The 21,929-nt window shown below is 37.6% G+C and overlaps 1 protein-coding gene and 1 non-coding gene across 13 annotated transcripts in view; one reads left to right on the top strand and one right to left on the bottom strand.

The window, feature by feature from the left end:
• CCDC150 (coiled-coil domain containing 150) overlaps positions 1-21,929 on the bottom strand; it is a 139,901-nt gene that overhangs the window by 73,561 nt on the left and 44,411 nt on the right. For 11 of the 12 annotated variants that reach the window (XR_001893503.3, XM_009182671.4, XM_009182676.4 and 8 more), the window contains 2 exons: positions 10,085-10,198; positions 4,231-4,314 (listed from right to left, as the gene is read on the bottom strand). Coding sequence is in view for 11 of the 12 variants with exons in the window: in XM_009182671.4 (XP_009180935.2) it covers positions 4,231-4,314; positions 10,085-10,198 (198 nt within the window). In the remaining variant the exon portion in view is untranslated. The remainder of the gene's footprint in view (positions 1-4,230; positions 4,315-10,084; positions 10,199-21,929) is intronic. The other variant, XM_009182675.3, reaches the window with a different exon arrangement.
• On the top strand, positions 18,022-18,202 carry LOC116269302. The gene has a single exon (XR_004176781.1).

The following is a 21,929-nucleotide window of genomic DNA, read 5'->3' as shown; positions in this document are numbered from 1 at the left end:
CTCCGTCTCAAAAAAAAAAAAAGTGGGAAAGGATATGAACAGACACTTCTCAAAATAAGACATGTATGCAGCCAACAGACACATGAAAAAATGTTCATCATCACTGATCAGAGAAATGCAAATCAAAACCACAATGACATACCATCTCACACCAGTTAAAATGGCCATCATTAAAAAGTCAGGAAACAGCAGATGCTGGAGAGGATGTAGAGGAACAGAAATGCTTTTACACTGTTGGTGGAAGTGTAAACTAGTTCAACCATTGTGGAAGACAATGTGGTGATTCCTCAAGGATCTAGAACTAAAAATACCATTTGCCCCAGCCATCCCATTACTGGGTATATACCCAAAAGATTATAAATTATGCTACTATAAAGACACATGCACACGTATGTTTATTGCAGCACTATTTACAATAGCAAAGACTTGGAACCAACCCAAATGTTCATAGATGATGGACTGGATTAAGAAAATGTGGCAGATATATGCCATGGAATACTATGCAGCCATAAAAAATGATGAGTTCATGTCCTTTGCAGGGACATGGATGCAACTGGAAACCATCATTCTGAGCAAACTATCGCAAGGACAGAAAATCAAACACCCAACGTTCTCACTCATAGGTGGGAACTGAACAATGTGAACACTTGGACACAGGGCAGGGAACATGGCACCCCGGGGCCTGTCGTGGGGTGGGGTGCAGGGGGAGGGATGGAATTAGGAGAAATACCTAATGTAAATGATGAGTTAATGGGTGCAGCAAACCAACATGGCACATGTATACCTATGTTACAAACCTGCAGGTTGTGCACATGTACCCTAGAACTTCAAGTATAATAAAAAAAAATACTGATTTTTAAAACTGGCTTAACTACTTTTAGTAAGGGGAAATATGACAAAATCTAGTAAAATTCAGGATATGCACATCCTAAAACCCAGGAATTCTACTCCTAAGAATTATATTTAGCTGAGAGAATCTTCTGTATATAAGGAGACTAGTACAAAAATTCATCATATCATCATTGTTACTGTTTGCAAGCAATTAGAAACTAGCTGATTATCCATCAACAGAAGAATAAATACATTGTGGCATATTTACATAATAGAATACTGTACAGCACTGAAAAGGAAGTTCAAACCATGTTTGAACATGAGGCAGCAGTTTCCAATACAGTCTAAATTAACACACAAAATCCAGTATTTATATCATTCATTAACAAGCTGATTCTGAAAATGTAATCTTTTACCAAATACAATTCCTATGTATATTTTCAATCCATTCTAATCCAGTTGAGCGAGAACACACAGAAGACTACTGTTTTGACTAAGTTTAGTATACAGCTCTTCCTTTAAATGGTCTTGTAAGAGTTATGTGCTCCAAGAGCACTTTCCCTAGAGCTGATGAAGTCAGTGCTTTTGGAATGCAGCAGTCCAAGACCTGACATAAAAATACCAATGAATCAATAGTTCACAATAGTTCAAAAAGTGTTTCTTCGAAGACTATCAAAAATCTTAAACTCTTATTATAGGAATATGAACACCAAAAGGCACGTTATTTCCCTTATGATTACACAGAATCTGGATAATTTCTAAAATTGCATGGTTGAGGTTTAAAAGGTCAGACAGATAACATTAGACCCATTCATAAATTATAAAATATATTTCATTCCCAGTCAAAATTTGGCTTTAAGTCTGTCATGAGGGCCTGGGATTTGTCTTATATATTTAATAATGTATTTCATTTTTCTTGGAAAAGCTAAAAGAAGGTTAAAGTCATGGGTCATAGCCTCTAATGAGATCATTCATTTCACAAAGGGGAAAGTTATTTTATGCCTGTAAAGATGTATATACCCTGCCTGTAATGGAGCCTATTTTTCCCAATGAGAAGTAGATAAGAGAGGTGTACTTATCCTCCTCATTTTATAGATGAGTAAGATGAAACTCAAGAAAAGTAAGACCTTTCCACAGTCACACAAATGTAGATAATATTTAAATGCATCGCGACCTCTGGAAAATATTAATATTAATAGGTGTTCTAGTAGTTCTTTTTATTGCAGTTCTTTTTATTGTTCTAGTAATATATTGTTCCACAAGCATGGCTTATCAACTACCTTTTGGCCTGCTATTTCTGGGCCCCATCCTGTCTGCTAACCCTATGGTAAACCCTTTGAGTAGATGAGGATGAGGTTAATGCTGATGTGTTTGGCAAACCTCTAGTGAGATTACTTATCAAATAAGCTCCATAGTTGCTGCTATGATCTGGATGTGGTTTGACCCTGCCAAAACTCATGCTGCAATTTAACTGCTGATATAATTAAATGTTGAGAGGTAGTGGGATCTCTAAGAGGTATTTGGGTAATGAGGGATCTGCTCTCATGAAGGGTTAATGCAGTTTCACAGGGGTGAGTAAGTTCTTGCTCTTGGGTTGTTATAAAGTGAGGCTGCCTCTTGTGTTTGGTCTCTTTGCAAACACCCACTCTCCTGTCTGCTTTCTGCCATGACATGAGGCAGCATGAGGTGTTCACAGATAGGCTGTACGATCCTGGACTTCCCAGCCTCCAGAATCATGAGCCAAATAAACTTCTTTAATTTACAAATTACCCAATCTCAGATATTCTGTTATAGCAACAGAAAACAGACTAAGACAGTTGCCAAGCCTAACTGGGCTTCACTTCATACTATTTAGTCCAGCGGGCCTCAACTATGGTTGCAACATTGGAATCATCTGAGGAGCTTTAAAAAGTACTGAAGTCACTTGTAATCACACCACTTTTGGTGGCCAAAGCAGGCAGATTGCTTGAGCTCAGGAGTTCGAGACCAGCCTGGGCTACATGGAGAAACCCTATCTCCATGGACAAACCAAAAATACGAAAAAACTTAGCTGGGTATGGTGCTGCACACCTGAATCCCAGCTCCTTGGGTGACTGAGGTAGGAGGAACATTCGAGCCCAGAAGGCAGAGGCTGCAGCAAGCCCAGATATTGCACCATTGCGCTCCAGCCTGGATCACAGAGCGAGACCTCATCACACAAACACACACACACACACACACACACACACACACACACACAGCACTTTAGTCGAGGAACTATCCCCTGAGATTTTGATTTAATTGCTCTGGGGTGCAATTCTAGTCATGGGAATTTCCCCCCTACTTTTTTTCTAGAGACAGGGTCTCACTTTATTACCTAGGCAGGAGTGCAACGGCATGATCATAACTCACCATAGCCTCCAAATCCTGGGCTCAAGTGATCCTCCCACTTGGGGCTTCCACCCGAGCCTCCCAAGTAGCTGGGATTACAGGCACTTGCCATCATGCTTGCCTAATTTTTATTTATTTTTTTGTAGAGATAGGGTCTTGCTATATTGCCCAGGCTGGTCTCAAACTCCTGGCCTCGAGCCATTCTCCTGCCTCAGCCTCCCAAAGTGTTGGAAACAGGCATGAACCACCATGCACAGCCTCCCTCAACATTTTATAAAATGTTTTAAACGTATAGAAAAATGGAAAGAATTTTACTGTGAACATGCATACACCAACCATCCCATCCAAATTCTACCATTAATATTCTTTTATTTGCTTATCACATATCTATCCATTTATCATTTCCTCTCTCCATCCATCAACCTATTTTTTCTATGCTGCATTTCAAAGTAAGTGGCAGATATTATACACTTCCCAGCATGAGGAATTTTAAAAACTGCCCAGTGATTCTAATGTATAGCTAAGACTTAGCACCACTGATTTGGATTTCAGTGTTTCCACTGGAGTTAGTTTAAGTCAAAGCTTACCTATATCAGTTTCAGGCTTCCTGCTCTGGGGTACCATAGGGACAAAACCCGCAGGCAGCAAAAGAACAGTATCATCACATTCACTCAATTGCCTCTGAGTCTGTTTCCAGGTTTTTTTCTTTTTAGAAATGTGTTTAAAAAATTCAGCAAAAAGAGGTATAGGCTTTCTACATTCTCAGGGAATGACCACACATAAAATGATTACAATAAAGCTTCAAGTAGTCACAGAATGGGTTTTGGCTTCACAATTTTAGGTTTCAGCAACTACGGAATGTAAATAGAAGTCACCTGGCTATCGATGAGGCCACAAACTTAGGGATGTCCAGAGACTACAGACTTAGTAAATGACAGAGCTAGGTATTCTCAAAATCTAGCAATATTTAATTTGATAATTGGTATTTTTAAAATTCAGACAAGAAAAATCAGAAAATAAATCTCATACCTGGAGTTTTCCCTTTTCATAGGCCAGTTTATTTTTACTTTCAGTAATTTTTCCCAAGATTTTTTCCACCTTCTGTTGGGCAAGCTGATAAGGCAAACACAGACATCAGAATCTCTAAGCATAGAAAAGAATAACCATTTTCATTTTTAAACACGTATTTACATCCTTACCATTTCTATCATCATAAGATCAAGATTCCTATCTATTTGCTACTGCTGCTTTTAGTCTTTCCCTACATAGTTGATCACAGGGCTAATATGCAACATGTACAGAAGACTGCTAATAAAAGCATGAAGCCTTAAGAGTACCAGAGTTGGTTGGTTTTGTATATTAACTCTTTTTTTGTTATGTCAGTTACTCCTTTGTAGTTGTGACCCAACACGGATGTGGTGTGGCTGTATCAGTGACTGCAGGTAGTCTGTGGAGCATTACACAGTTCTTTACAGAAACAGCAGCTGCAAGTGACCAGGACCACTGACAGCAGAAGGCACCTCACTTACTATGGTAAAAAGCAGTTTAGAAAAATCTCAGAAACAAAATAAATGTTTACTGGAGACTCAAACTCATTGTTTGATCAAATACTCAACACAGTATTATCTGGGGCAAACATTATCAAAGGTTCCATATTTCACGAAATTACATATTTTCATTATTCAGACAGCCTTTAATAATGACAGTTATTTTTTCATATCCTGTTGTTCTCAGACTATATCAGAAAAAATAAGTACAAAATTTAAATTTGGGGCCATATTGGTACTTTCTTTATATAAGGGGCACCATTAAGTGATTGAACATGGAAATTTTCACTCTTCACAATCAATGCCAGTGCTATATCTTAATAACAGGAAATATTGCCATATGTCAAAATCACCTTCATAAACCAAATGTGGAGATAATGCACACAAAGCAAATGTGACTGAAGACACAAACTCTTAATCACTCATAAGCTAACTAGCTGCACTATGGATCATTTGCTGTAAATCTTAAGTTCAAAGTCTTATTAATGTTGTTAAGTATCTTATATTGACATCATTCACTATTTCTGGTTTATATTTGCTTATTTTGTGAATAACAGAGTGCCTTTTAGGCATTTTAAGACAAACAATTTTAGACTTTTGTTTCATGTTCAATTTTAGGTAAGCTGATAAAGATAAAACCCATGTATTAATTTACATAAGAGATATTCCTCACTACCTCCAACATGATTACAGCTATTCTTTAGTCACCACTTTGTAATATCCTTTAAGTGTGTGAACCTACCACACATGCTTCTAAATAAAAGCAAAAACACATTCCAAACTAGATTACTATAATCTGTAACTCATTTTCCTCTGTTCAAAATATTTTCTATGAGAAGGCACACTAAGCTGGGCACAGTGGCTCACACCTGTAATCCCAGCACTTTAGGTGGCTGAGGTGGGAGCATCACTTGAGGCCAGGAATTCAAGACCAGTCTAGTCAACATAGTAAGACCCTGTCTCTACAAAACATTAAAAAATTAGCTGGGCACAGTGGTGCATGCCTTAGTCCTAGTTACTTGAGAGTTTGAGGAGGGAGAATTGCTTGAACCCAGCTGGTGGAGGCTACAGTGAGCCATGATGGTGCTATTGCACTCCAGCCTGGAAGACACAGCAAGACCCCCAACTCCTTTAAAAAAAAAAAAAAAAAGTTATAGTGTCTGGAGCATTGTTTTCTCCTTAGTAGTTGCCTTGGCTAGAAGAATTTTCATTGTTGACATTCAACACTTGATAAACATCAATGGAAAAGCCATAAAGAATTAGCTCTTGTATACCATCTACCCTAAAATCATACACCTTTAACATAAAAACTTATACCCAATATTAGGCTTTGGTGGGTTATTAACTATTAGACCAAGTATTTGTCCTGTCAGAATATTTATTTCATACATTATTATACATATTCATAATTCAGTTTTTAAAAGTTTTAAAAATTACTGTGTTGCTCCCAGTAAGGCAAAGGAAAATATGTTTTAAAAAGCATTTAGACCAGTAGAGTATTGGTTTCAAAATAACCTGAGGAAAATGTAGACTCCTATCAATAAACAGGAAACTGGTGACCATAAATATATTATCACAAAATCAGCTCATCATCAATTAATTTTCTATCTGTGGAAAACACAGTCCTCTTTGCCAAAATATTATCTATTTTGGGAACTATGATGCAAAATCATTCCATGAATGTAACATTACAATTTAGGATTATGTTGACCAAGTTTTCAGCAGCAAATAAACTGTAAGGATGATCAATAATACCACAAAAGCAAAGCTACAATAACAATAAAAGCTTAATTATTTAAAATTCGATTCAAACTTCTACAAATTAAGATGTCTCAGTGTGCTGTAAAGCATAGGTAAGAACATATAAAAAAACAAGAACTAGAGTTAACCTAAAATATGCTAGCTCTAACAAATACTAAACACTCAAAAATAACTATCTTCTTGAAATGGAGAAAGGTTTTTTTTTTTTAAAGAATAACTTAAATTATCTGGGTCTTCTATAAAAGGTGACCAGAAATTTAAAAAACAATGGCGCTTTTTCCCCATCAATACAATTCCCTCTTTCAGGCAAAGGCATGAAGAACTTCCATTAATCTTTTAAATATACTTTTAAAATAATAATTTTCCCATTATGCCACCAAAGAGTGCTAATGTACTAAATGAAAATTGAGCAAAATCAAAATGTGGTATTATCTGACAAAGGTTCACTTATTTAAATATTATGACACACATAGAAAAATTGTTCCAAGTTGCTAAGGGAAAGTGGATGTTAAGGCAGTTACTTAAATTACTGTTTACAGATTAAATAGACCCTGTACCTGTACAGGAGACCAGAAATTAGAAACCACTTAAATAAGTGAATATCTCAGGTTCTGAGTTGTAGAAGACTGAACTGAAATTAACTTTTGCTTAAATACTCTTGGTAATATACTATAAACATGATTAGCATATAGAGCAAAACAGAAACTGGGGAATCATTTGAGAAACATCATACAGAGAAAAATACCAAGCATTAGAATATGAATTCTAACTCAGAAACACAAAGCACTCTTTGGAAAAGCAGAAAGTAAAAACAGGAAGAATTACCTTAAGATGAAAGATAGGTTGTCAAAGATCAACAGTAAGCCACCAAATTATTTCTAAAATCATTTTTAAATCCACGTGAGCTGTACAAGTTAGCAGAAGCTGTCAGAAGAATACACAAAACCAGTAGGATACTGGCATCTTGGTAAAGCTATTTTATAAGCAGATTGTAAGCATTTTTTAAACTTTTTGATTATTTTGAATTTTTTATTCAAAATATTTAACAACAGTATGACATGAGCCCCAGAAAATCAAACCAACTTTGACATCTGCATGAGTGTACACTGACAATGTCATCTTGGTTTTAAGAAATAATACATTTTAGTTCATCTTCTAATTTCAAGTCTTTAAAGTCCCAGTTGTATAGGGAATTATGTTTCTGTCTGGTGCTACAATTTTAAAATATATGTTTAAACCCCAAAAGAGAAGTGGGGAGGAAAATCATTCAAACTGAACTCAGGCATAGTAACCTTCCTACATTTGGATCTTTTCTTACTGTGGGTCCCTGCATGACTGCCAGTGGTAATGGAATTAAATTGCACTATCACTACAGGCTAAAATGGCAAAAAAAAAAAAAAAAAAAAAAAAAAAAAAAACCCTGAAATTACGAAATATGAAAGAAAAAGCAGAGAGAATAATATTATTGCAATATGACATTAATCCTTACTGCCTGGCAAAACAGACATGACCTTCTTTGTATTCCAGTCAATCAATGTTTTTAAAGCACCTATTATGTATTAGGCATTATGCTAGGCAAGAGAATATAAAGATGAATACTGTTCTTGCATTAGAAGAGAATGAGGGCAGATGCATAAACAGGTCAATTTCTAATCAATGTAGTAATTATTCTGATATGTGTGTGCAGAGTGTACTGTGGGATACCTACACTAGGAAAGATCCTCTTGGCATTGCAGGCCATGAGAGGTTAAGAACCTGCCCAGGTCACACAGTAAATGGAGGTTGAAACCAGATCTATCTGAATTCAAGTTTGTGATGTTACACACACAACACACAGTCTTATGTGTATCTCCAAAAATCAATGAGGGGTTAGACCAGAAGGCACCTTTTATAAAGAATTTCAAGTTTTAACTCTCAAAGAACAAAAATACACTGCCAGTATTGAACGACAATAGATTTAATGATACTGCTAAGATTCAAAAACAAATCCTGAAATCCCTAGCTCATTCCTCAAACTCATATAGCCAACTGAAGCATTTCCCGGCAGGCATGGTCAGAGACACTTCTGGGTGGAGACAGAACTGCAAGCTAGAACTGCGTTATCTATGAGTCATCACTGGGAAACTGTAATCAAGACGTGGTAGACAGGCAAAAATCAACACTGACCAAATCACTGGCAAGATCTGTCAAAGTCATTAATAGGGTAAGGCTAGGCCTGCTCACTGGCAATGGATTCAGGAAAGAATCAGTCAGATTGAGAATGTGGTCTTCCAAAGGAACCCAGCTGAGTCTTGCCAACCAGCAATGGAGATGGCTGAATCTTTAATTCTGTGGAGAGAGGGGGTTGGTCTGAAATAGTATCAGGGATTACAGCTAACGGATCTTGTCATTCCAATAGGCACTTATATGTAATTTTTTTTTTCTCTGACACAGTTCAGATACTAAGAATTCAATAAATGTTAGCTATCTGCCACATGTTCTGTATTAATTTACTTAACCTCAAACATCCACACAGTTATAGCATTATTATCCTCATTTTGATAGATTAAGAAACTGAGGCTCAGTGAGGTTAAGGATCATACCTGAGGTCACAGCCAAAACTGAAAAGCAGGAAATCTGGCTTGAAAACCATGACCATATAAGAAGATTTAGACTTAGTCTGTATAATTTTTCATAGTTGAAGTAATGAGCAGCTTATAACAGTTTGAAAGACTTTAGCTCAGATTAAAACAGACTCACAATGAGGTCTTCCAGGAATTCTCAAAGATTATTTGCATGCTTAAAAGCAGTAAGTAATACTTTTTCATGTATTTGAAAGCACACAGGAAAATTATTAGCTACTTAATGGAATGACCATATTTTTAAATCCCCTTTACTTGGAGATTTTTTTTTTTTTTTTGAGATGGAGTCTCGCTCTGTCTCCCAGGCTGGAGTGCAGTGGTGTGATCTCGGCTCACTGCAAGCTCCGCCTCCCAAGTAGCTGGGACTACAGGCGCCCGCCACCACGCCCGGCTAATTTTTTGTACTTTTAGTAGAGACAGGGTTTCACTGTGTTAGCTTAGCCAGGATGGTCTCGATCTCCTTTCCTCGTGATCCGCCTGCCTTGGCCTCCCAAAGTGCTGGGATTACAGATGTGAGCCACCATGCCCAGCCTGGAGAAGTTGTTTTAAGAACTGTACTATTTATTTGTAATGCACTGACCTTGTCAAACAGCCTTCAGAAATCAGACTTATTACTGATTGCCTAATGGAGGAAACTGATGAGAAAAAAATACAAGTTTCTTCCTCATAATTTATGGAAGAGGAACTATTTTAAAACATTAGATATATTTGTACTTTTCAGTAACACAGATTGTTTGTGAAGGCAAATGTTTAACAAATCCCTTAAACTCTTGGTTTCTCAAATTCGCTATTGTTTGAATACTGTAAGAATCTCTGCTTTATTTATTCTGAATTATTCAAGATTTATAATAATTATGAAAACACAAAGAAAATCCATCTCCTGACCTCTGGTTGTTGTTATTTCTGAACTCATTAGTCATTAATTGCTATTTAGACTGACCTTTTTATACCCACCCCATGGTAATCAGAAGTGACTTGCTGAAGTTCTAGGGAAGCCATTTGACCTGCCAGGTGCTTATTCTCTTCTTCAAGAGTCTGCAGGTTATGAGTTAATGTATTTATGTCTACCTTTAAAGAAACAAAAGTAAAAAAGAAACTATTTATGCCAGATCCAAAAAGTATTATCTTATTTTTAAAATGACAATTATAACTGTAAAATGGACAATATCTTCCATGTTTCCTTGCCTCTAAATGTGGATATGACCAATCTGATAGCTCTATGGTTTTTACATTTTTTTTTAGACGGAGTCTTGCTCTGTCACCCAGGCTGGAGTGCAGTGTTGTGATCTCAGCTCACTGCAACCTCTGCCTCTCGGGTTCAAGTGATTCTCCTGCCTCAGCCTCCTTGAGAAGTGACAACGTGCTAGCAGCCCTCACTTGCTCTCGGGTGCCTCCTCAGCCTCAGCATCCACTCTGGCCCCACTTGAGGAGCCCTTCAGCCTGCGGCTGCACTGTGGGAGCCCCTCTCTGGGCTTGCGAGGCAGAGTCTGCTTGTGGGGAGGTGTGGAAGGAGTGGCGTGGGCAGGAACTGGGGCTGCCCATGGCCCTTGCGGGCCAGCGTGAGTTCCAGGTGGGCGGGGGCTCAGCAGGACCCACACTTGGAGCAGCCAGCTGGCGCTGCCAGCCCTGGGCAGTGAGGGGCTTAGCACCCCAGTCAGCAGCTGCGAGGGGGTGCGCCAGGTCCCCCCGCACTGCTGGCCCCCCTGTGCCACACTGGAATTCTTGCTGGGTCTCAGCTGCTGCCTCCCCACGGGGCAGGACTCGGGACCTACAGCCCGCCATACCCATGCCCAAGCCCCAACCCCTGCTCGGCCCCAGCCTCCCCAACGCTCCCTGCTCTGCAGCACCCAGTCCCATCGACCACCCAAGGGTGGAGGAGTGCAGGCACGCGGCACGGGACTGGTGGGCAGCTGTGCTCACAGCCCTGGCGCAGGAACCACTAGGCAAAGCCAGCTGGGCTCCTGAGTGGGGTGGGTACTTGGAGAACTTTTATGTCTAGCTGGAGGATTGTATATGCACCAATCAGCACTCTGTATCTAGCTAATCTGGTGGGGACTTGGAGAACTTTTATATCTAGCTGGAGGATTGTAAATGCACCAATCAGCACTTTGTGCCCAGCTCAAGGATTGTAAATGCAGCAATCAGTACTCTGTGTCTAGCTCAAGGTTTGTAAACACACCAATCAGTGCTCTGTGTCCAGCTAATCTAGTGGGGACTTGGAGAACTTTTGTGTCTAGCTAAAGGATTGTAAATGCACCAATCAGCACTCTTTGTCTAGCTAAAGGTTTGTAAATGCACCAATCAGCACTCTGTGTTTAGCTAATCTAGAGGGGACTTGGAGAACTTTTGTGTTCAGCTAAAGGATTGCAAATGCACCAATCAGCACTCTGTGTCTAGCTCAAGGTTTGTAAACACACCAATCAGCACCCTGTCAAAATGGACCAATCAGCTCTCTGTAAAATGGGCCAATCAGCTCTCCGTAAAATGGGCCAATCAGCAGGATGTGGGTGGGGTCAGATAAGGGAATAAAAGCAGGCTGCCCAAGGCAGCAGTGGGAACCAACTTGAGTCCCTTTCTATGGTGTGGAAGCTTTGTTCTTTCACTATTGGCAATAAATCTTGCTGCTGCTCACTCTTTGGGTCTGCACTGCCTTTATGAGCTGTAATGCTCACTGCGAAAGTCTGCAGTTTCACTCCTGAAGCCAGTGAGACCATGAACCCACCAGGAGGAACGAACAACTCCAGACGTGCCACCTTTAAGAGCTGTAACACTGTGAAGGTCTGCAGCTTCACTCCTGAAGCCAGCGAGACCATGAACCCACCAGAAGGAAGAAACTCAGGACACATCTGGACATCTGAAGGAACAAACTCCGGACATACCATCTTTAAGAACTGTAACACTGCGAGGGTCTATGGCTTCATTCTTGAAGTTAGCAAGACCAAGAACCCACCAATTCCGAACACATCCTGAGTAGCTAGGATTACAGGCACGCACAACCATGCCTGGAAAATTTTTGTATTTTTAGTCGAAACGGGATTTCGTCATGTTGGTCAGGTTGGTCTCGAACTCCTGACCTTGTGATGCGCCCGCCTCAGCCCCACAAAGTGCTGGGATTACAGATGTGAGCCACAGCGTCCAGCCACTCTATGATGTTTTTAAGAACCCTTTTCTCTGTGTGGTTTGTGGGTCTAATAATTTTTTTAAAAAGAACCCTTTTTCTCTCTCGTCCATTTTTTGAGTTTTTCTAGTTGCCCTCAGCAAAAGGGTTATTGTAAATTATATAGTTCCCCTTTATTCTAAGTTAAAGTCCTTCTGGTATTTACTTAAAGTCAATTCAAGTTTATGAATATAGATGCAAAAATCTTCCAGCCAGGAGCAGTGGCTCACGCCTGTAATCCCAGCACTTTGGGAGGCCGAAGTGGGCGGATCACCTGAGGTTGAGAGTTCAAGACCAGCCTGACCAACATGGAGAAACCTCATCGCTACTAAAAATACAAAATTAGCCGGGCGTGGTGGCACATGCCTGTAATCCCAGCTACTTGGGAGGCTGAGGCAGGAGAATCACTTGAACTCGGGAGGCAGAGGTTGCAGTGAGCCGAGATCACGCCATTGCACTCCAGCCTGGGTAACAAGAGTGAAACTTCGTCTCAAAAAAAAAAAAAACTTCCAAAAAATATTAGCAAAATGAACCCAGCAACATATAAAAAGATAACAAATTAGGACTAAGTGAAGCTTATCTCGGTAATGCAAAGCTTGTTTGAACATTCAAAATCGATCAGTATAATATGCCGTTTCAATAGACTATAGAAGAAAACCCACATACCCATCTTAATGCAGTAAAAGAATTTCATAAAATTCAACATCAATTCATTATAAAAACTCAGCAAACTAGAAATGAAAGGGAACCTCTAGTTGATTTTTTAAAAAGTATCTATAAGAATCCTACAGCTAATATCAATATTAATAGTGAAAAACTTTCCCCCTAAAACTGGGAAAAGGCAAAGGTATCCACTTTCACCACTCCTATTCCACATCATTCAGGAGGCCATAGCTGGTGCAGTAAGGCAAGATGTTACAATAAGTGAGTGTGTCAAGGCTGAAGGATATAAGGGCAAATCTATCGTATTTCTACATATTAACAATGCATAATTGGAAATTCACATTTCATTAAAATGCCATTTAAAACAGTACTAATGCTGTGAAATTCTTTAAGTGCAAATCTAGCAAAATATGTCTAAGATACGATGTGCTGAAAATTACAAAATACTGAGAGAAATAAAAAACCAAAATAAAACGGAGAGATATATAATGTTCATGTACCGACATGTGTTCCATAACAATGTTTCAATCAACGATGGACCACATATACAACAATGGTTGGAGCAACAAGCTACACCATATAACCTAGGCATATCACAGGCTCAAAATAAAGGGATGGAGGAGAATCTACCAAGCAAATGGAAAACAGAAAAAAGCAGGGGTTGCAATCCTAGTTTCTGAAAAAACAAACTTTAAACCAATAAAGACAAAAAAAAAAAAAAAAGACAAAAAAGGGCATTACATAATGGTGGAGAGTTCAACAAGAAGAACTATCTTAAATATATATGCACCCAACACAGGAGCACCCAGATTCACAAAGCAAGTTCTTAAAGACCTTCAAAGAGACTTAGACTCCCATACAACAATAGTGGGAGATTTTAGCATTGCACTGACAATATTAGGTCATAGGGACACAAAATTAACAAAGATATTCAGGATCTGAACTGAGCACTAGATCAAATGGAACTGACAGATATTTACAGATCTCCCCACCCCAAAACAACAAACATACATTCTTCTCATTGCCACATGGCACTTACTCTAAAATTGATCATGTAATTGGAAGCAAAACACTCCTCAGCAAATGTAAAAGAACTGAAATTATAAGTCTCTCAGACCACAACACAATCAAATTAGAATTCAAGACTAAGAAATTCATTCAAAACCACACAACTACATGGTAATTGAACAACCTGCTCCTGAATGACTCCCAGGTAAATAATGAAATTAAGGCAAAATTCAGTAAGTTATTTGAAACTAATGAGAAAAAAGAGATAACATACCTGAATCTCTGGGACACAGCTAAGGCACTGTGAAGAGGAAAATGTATAGCACTAAATGCCCACATCATAAAATTAGATCTCAAGTTAACAACCTAACTTCACAACTAAAGGAACTAGAGAACAAAGAGCAAACAAATCTCAAAGCTGGCAGAAGACAAGAAATAATCAAAATCAGAGGTGAACTGAAGGACATAGAGACACAAAAACCATTCAAGAGATCAACAAATCCAGGAGCTGTTTTTGTTTTGTTTTGTTTTGTTTTGTTTTGTTTTGTTTTTGAGATGGAATCTTGCTCTGTCGCCCAGGCTGGAGTGCAGTGGCACGATCTCAGCTCACTGCAACCTCCGCCTCCCAGATCCAAGTGATTCTTCTGCCTCAGCCTCCCAAGTAGCTGGGACGACAGGCCTGTGCCACCACGCCTGGCTAATTTTTATATTTTTAGTAGAGACGAGGTTTCACCATATTGGCCAGGCTGGTCTCGAACTCCTGACCTCATGATTCGCCCGCCTTGGCCTCCCAAAGTGCTGGGATTACAGGCATGAGCCACTGTGCCCAGCCCAGGAGCTGTTTTTTCAAGAAAATAAAATAGATAGACTTCTAGCTAGACTAATAAGAAAAGAGAGAAGTTTCAAATAAACACAATCAGAAATTATAAGGGAGATATTACCACTGACCCCACAGAAATACAGACAACCATCAGAGAATCTTAAAAATACCTCTATGTACATAAACTAGAAAATACAGAGGAAAAAGATAAATTTCTAGATATATACACCCTCCCAAGACTTAACCAGGAAGAATACATTGAATCCCTCAACAGACTAATAACGAGTTCAGAAATTGAGGCAGTAATAAATAGCCTACCAACCAAAAAAAGCCCAGGATCAGACATATTCACAGCTGAATTCTATCACAGGTACAAAGAAGAGTTGGTATCATTTCTACTGAAACGATTCCGAAAAAACTGAAAAGGAGGGACTACTCTCTAACTTATTCTATGAGGCCAGCAGCATCCTGATACCAAAACCTGGCAGAGATACAACAAAAAAAGAAAACTTCAGGCCAATATCCTCGATGAACATTGATGCAAAAATCCTCAATGAAATACTGGCAAACTGAATCCAGCAGCATATCAAAAAGCTTATCTGCCATGATCAAGTAGGCTACATCCCTGGGATGCAAGGTTAGTTCAACATATGCAATTCAATAAATGTGATTCATCACATAAACAGAACTAAAGAGAAAAACCACATGATAATCTCAATAGATGCAGAAAAGGCCTTCAATAAAATTCAACATCCCTGCATGTTAAAAACTCTCAATAAACTAGGTACTGAAGGAACATACCACAAAATAATAAGAGCCATCTATGACAAACCCACTGCCAACATCATATTGAATTGGCAAAAAGTGGAACCATTTCCCTTGAAAACCGGCACAAGACAAGCATGCCCTCTCTCACCACTCCTATTCAACACAGAACTTGGAAGTTCTAGCCAAGGCAATCAGGAAACAGAAAGAAATAAAGGGCATTCAAAAAGAAAAAGAGGAAGTCAAACTATCCCTGTTTGCAGATGACATGATCCCATATCTCAAAAACCCTACCGCCTCAGCCCCAAAGCTTCTTAAGCTGATAAGCAACTTCAGCACTCTCAGGATACAAAATCAATGTGCAAAAATCATTAGCATTCCTATACACCAACAACAGTAAAGCTGAGAACCAAATCATGAATAAACTCCCATTCACAGTTGCCACAAAAAGAATAAAATACCTAGGAATACAGCTAACTAGGTAGGTGAAAGGTCTCTACAAGAAGAACTATAAAACACTGCTCAAAGAAATGAGAGATGACACTAACAAACGGAAAACCATTCCATGCTCATGGATAGGAAGAATCATGGCCATACTGCCCAAAGCAATTTACAGATTCAATGCTATTCCCATTAAACTACCATTGACATTCTTCACAGAACCAGAAAAAACTACTTTAAAATTTATATGGAACAAAAAAAGAGCCTGAATAGCTAAGAAAATCCTAAGCAAAAAGAACAAAGCTGGAGGTACCATGCTACTCAACTTCAAATTATACTACAGGGCTACAGTAACCAAAACAGCATGGTATTGGTACAAGAACAGACACAGACCAATGGAACAGAATAGACAACCCAGAAATAAGACCACACACCTTCAGCTATCTGACCTTTGACAAACCTGACAAAAACAAGCAATGGAGAAAGGATTCCCTGTTCAATAAATGGGACTGGGATAACTGGCTAGCTATATGCAGAAGATGGAAACTGGACCCCTTCCCTATACCATATACAAAAATTAACTCAAAATAGATTGATGACTTAAATATAAAACCCAAAACTATAAAAACCCTGGAAGACAACCGAGGTAATACTATTCAGAACAAAGCACGAGCAAAGATTTCATGACAAAGACGTCAAAAGCAACGCAACAAAAGCAAAAATTGACAAATGGGATCTAAGTAAACCAAAGAGCTTCTGCATAGCAAAAGAAACTATCAACAGAGTAAACAGACAGTCTACAGAATGGAAGACTATTCATCTGACAAAAGTCTAATATCCAGCATCTATAAGGAACTTAAATTTACAAGAAAAAGACAAACAACCTCATTAAACAGTAGGCAAAAGGCATAAACAGACACTTCTTAAAAGAAGACATAAATGTGGCCAACAATCATATGAAGAAAGCTCAACATCACTGAACATTAGAGAAATGTAAATCAAAACCACAATGAGATACCATCTCACACCAGTCTGAATGATTAAGAAGTCAAAAAATCAAAAAATAACAAATGATGGTGACATTGTGGAGAAAAAGGAACACTTGCACACTGTTGGTGTGAGTGTAAATTAGTTCAACCATTGTGGGAAACAGTGTGGCGATTCCTCAAAGTCCTAAAGACAGAAATACCATTTGACCCAGCAATCCTGTTACTGGGTATATACCCAAAGGAATATAAAATCATTCTATTATAAAGATACATGCACATGTGTATGTTCACTGCAGCACTGTTCACAATAGCAAATACATGGAATCAACCTAAATGCTCATCAATGATAGACCAGATAAAGCAAATGTGGTACATATACACCATGGAATACTATGCAGCCACAAAAAAGAATGAGATTATGTCCTCGTGATCATGGATAGAGCTGGAGGCCATTATCCTTAGCAAATTAACACTGGAACAGAAAACCAAATGTTGCGTGTTCTCTTATAAGTGGGAGCTAAATGATGAGAATATATGGACACACAGAGGAGAACACCACACACTGGAGTGTGTCAGAGGGTGGAGGGTGGGTGGAAGGAGAGGATCAGGAAAAATAATAATACCTGGGTGATGAAATAATCTGCACAACAAACCCCCATAACACACATTTACCTATATAACAAACCTGCACATGTACACTGAACTTAAAAATTAAAGAAAAACCCTAGGTGTGCAGTAGGCAATACCATCGAGGTTTGTGTAAGTACTCTCTATTGCACAACAACAAAACTGCCCAGAGATGCATTTCTGAGAATGTATCTCCATCATTAAGTGACAACCTAACTGTACTAGAAGATTCAATATTGCTGAGATGTTAACTCTAATTTCAGTTGAAATCCCCAGAGAACATTTTTGTAGAAATCATTAAGGTCATTCTACAACACACATGAAAAAGCAAACAAACTAAAATAGCTAAAACACTTTTGGAAAACAACACTGTTGGAGGACTCTACCTAATTTCACGATTTATTATAAAGCTACAATAATCATGGTCTGTGGAAAGGCTCCTGTGTTGTTGAACTTGCCCAGTTGTGGGTGCAGCTATGTACCAGGCAGCCCAAGACCGAGATAAAGTAAATTCCCAGAAGTCTTCCCTAGGTTTTGAATTTGCAGTAACAGGTGTGAGCATTCCAGCAGCAGTTTGGTGATCAGAAATGAAAGCTAAAGGAGAGTTGCCAACTGTGGGAATGAGTGTAAAAGACATGCCCCAAAACATACACAAGTAAACTGTCGAAAGCAAGAGACACAAAATCTTGAAAGTACCAAGAGAGGAGTGGCTCTCTTGTACAAGATGTACAAGATAATCTCAACAAGATTAACAGTTGATTTCTCATCAGAAAGTTGAGGCCAGAAGGCAACGGGATGACATACTCAAAACGCTGAAAGAAAAACACTCAACCATGAATTCTAAATTCAGCAAATCTATCCTTCAAAAACAGCAAAGAAATTAAGATATTCCCAGATAAATAAAAATTGAAATAATTCATAGAAGAGTTTTTCTTCTGGTTTAGATACACTCTTGAGAATGTGGTTCTTCAGACTTCACCTAAAATATAGAGTAATTTCTCCAGGTCCCCATTTTTGGTGGGGTTTGGATTGTGAAGCTAGAAAGCATATGCTGTAAGAAATACTAAAGGAAGTTTTTTAGGCTAAAATAAAAGGGTAGTAGACAATATCTGGAATCCATATAAGAAATAAAAGGTAACAGTAAAGGTAGCAACATAGGTATATATAAAAGGTACTATATATTTTTGTTTGTAATTCTGTTACCTATAAACTAAAATATAGAATAAAAGAAATGATAAGGGAGTTAAAATGGTGAACTAGAAATATATATTTAACATAAAAGATGGCACTAATTGAGAAATAGAGGAGCAAAAAGCAAAAAACAAAAAATGCAAAATGGCAGATATAAATCCTACCTTAACAGTAATTATATTAAATATAAATGGATCAAACCACTCCATTTATATGGATAGGCAAAATGAGTTTTTAAAAAACCAACTATATGCTCTTTATAAAATATACACTTTAGATCCAAAGTTACAAATGGGGTTGAAAACAAAAGCGTGGAAAACATAATACCATATAAATTAAACAGTAATCTAAAAAGAGTTAAATGACTGTCCTAATATTAAACAAAATAGACATTAAGAAAAACTGGTGAGATAAAGGACATTGAAAAAGTGTTTACCTGTCAAGAAGATGTATCATTTATAAATATATATGCACCTAACAGAGGCCACAAATATATGAAGCAAAAAATGACAGTATTGAAGGAACAAATAAATAATTTAACAGTAATAGTTGGAGACTTCAATATCCCATTTTCATTAATCAACAGAACAACTAGACAGATTAAGGAGGAAAGAGAAGACAAGAACAACACTATAAACCAAGTAACCTAACAGACATCTATAGAACAATCCTCCCACTACAGCAAAATACACATTTTTCTCAAGTGCACATGGAACATTCTTCAGGGTATATCCCTGTTACACCATAAAACAACTCTCAATAAATCTGAAAGGATTGATACCATGCAAAGTATGTTTTCCAACCACAATGGAATAAAATTAGAAATCAATAAAAGAATATTTGGGGAATTCACATATGTGAATAAACTAAACATGTCACTTCTAAACAACCAATGGGTCAAAAAAGAAATCTCAAGGGAAATTAAATAACAGTTTGAGATAAACAAAAATGAAAACACAAAATAACAAAACATCTCATATGCAGCTAAAGCAGTGCAGAGAGGGAAATTTGTAGCTGCAGGCACTTATTTTTTATTTTTTTAGGGGCACTCCCCTGAACGAGAATAGGTTCAGAGTGACTCCTACAGGCACTTACATTTTAACAATGAAATATTTCTCAAATCAATAACCTAAGCTTATCTTTAGAAACTAGACAAAGAAAATCAAATTAAACCCAAAGCAAATCTAAAGAAGAACAGTAAGGATTAACGCAAAAATAAGATAGAGAAAAATAATAGAGAAAAATCTCTAAAAACTTCCACAAGTTGGTTCTCTAGAAAGATCAACAAAATTGACTAAACAAGAACAAAATACAGGTGACACAAATTATTAAAATTAGGAATCAAAGAGAGGACTCTGCTACTGACCTTACAGAAAGAAAGACAAGGGGCTACTCTGAAAACTGTATGCTAACAAATTAGATAGCCTAGATGAAATGGATAAATTCCTAGAAAGAACCAAACTACTGAAACTGACTCAAATAAAGGTAGAAAATCTGCATAGACCTATAGAATAAAAAGAATAAACCAAACAAAGAAACAAAACCTTTTACATACAAGAAAGCCCAGAACCAGATGGCATCACTGGTAAATGCTACAAAATATTTAAAGAAGAATTAACCCCAATCCCTCACAAACTCTTCCCAACAATAGAAATGGAGGGAATACTTACCAAATCATTTTAAGAGATCAACAGTATCTTGATACCAAAACCAAAAACATTACAAGAAAATAAAACTACAGAACAGTACCCCTTATGAATACAGATGCAAAAATCTTAACAAAATACTAGCAAGCCTAATGCAACAACATATAAAAAGGACAACATGACCAAGTAAAATTTATCCAAGGAATGCAAGCTTAGTTTTGCATTTGAAGTCAACCACTGTAATACACCATAGTAATAGAACAAAGAACAAAACCCACAAGATCATCTCAATAGACATAGCAAAAGCATTTGACAAAATTCAACATATTTTCATGACAAAAATTCCCAACAAACTGGGAATATAAGGGAATTTTCTAATCCTGATGAAGAGCATTGAAAATCCCCCACAGTTGACATCATACTTAATGGTGACAAACTAAAAGCTTTCCCTCTAAGATCAGAAACAAGACAGAGATATCTGCTCTCACCAATTCTATTCAATATTGCACTGGAGATTCTATCAGGCAGTTATATATGAAAATGAAATAAAAGGCAGCCAAATTGGAAAGGAAGAAGTGAGACTATCTCTATTACAAATAGACATAGCAAATAGAGAGCCCAGGAGTTCGAGACCAGCCAGCAACATAACAAAACTCCGCCTCTACAAAAAATAACTATCTCTATTACAAATAGAGATAATTTATATAGTTTGTAGAGATAGTTATAGAGATCACACTATCTTATACAGTAGTCTTCACTGTCATTGATAGGTTCTTGGAGACTGCAACTTTAAGTGAAATGATAATGTATAACAAAATCAATGTTTTTTCTTATCAACATCATAACACAACATTGAATGAAATGATGTTATTCAAGGACCTGCTGTATATCGTTTCACTTGAAGTTGAAACCTAAGAACCTACTGATGACATTAAGTGAGGACATACTTTATACAGAAACAAATTGTATTATTGAGCTTGTAATACTCTTCAAATTGATCTACAGATTCAATATAAACCTTACCAAAATTCCAGCTGTTCTTTTTTACAGAAATGGAGAGTCTGGTTCTAAAATTCATACAGAAATGCAATGACCCAGAATGGCTAAAACAATCTTTAAAACAACAACAGCAGCAACAAAGTTGGAAGATTCACATTTAGACGTCAAAACTTCCTACAAAACAATAGTAATCAAGACTGTGTGGCACTGGCATAACGATAGACATGAAGATCAATGCAAGAGAATTAAGAGTCTAGAAATAAACCTACATATCTATGATTAACTGATTTTTGACAGGGGAGTGAAAACTATTCAATAGAAAGAATGAATGATCTTTTCAACGAACAGTGCTGGGACAATTGTATATCTATAGCCAAAATAAGGAAGTCAAACCCTTACCTCATAGCACATATAAAATTAACTCAGTGGATCAAACACCTAAATTAATACGTAAAACTATAAAAAATTTTATAATATAAAATAGGGATAAATC

The sequence above is a fragment of the Papio anubis genome, chromosome 10 (assembly GCF_008728515.1).
Source record: "Papio anubis isolate 15944 chromosome 10, Panubis1.0, whole genome shotgun sequence".
Classification (NCBI taxonomy): domain Eukaryota; kingdom Metazoa; phylum Chordata; class Mammalia; order Primates; family Cercopithecidae; genus Papio; species Papio anubis.
The sequence above is the reverse complement of the archived record's forward strand: the minus strand, read 5'-3'. Positions and strand labels throughout refer to the sequence as shown.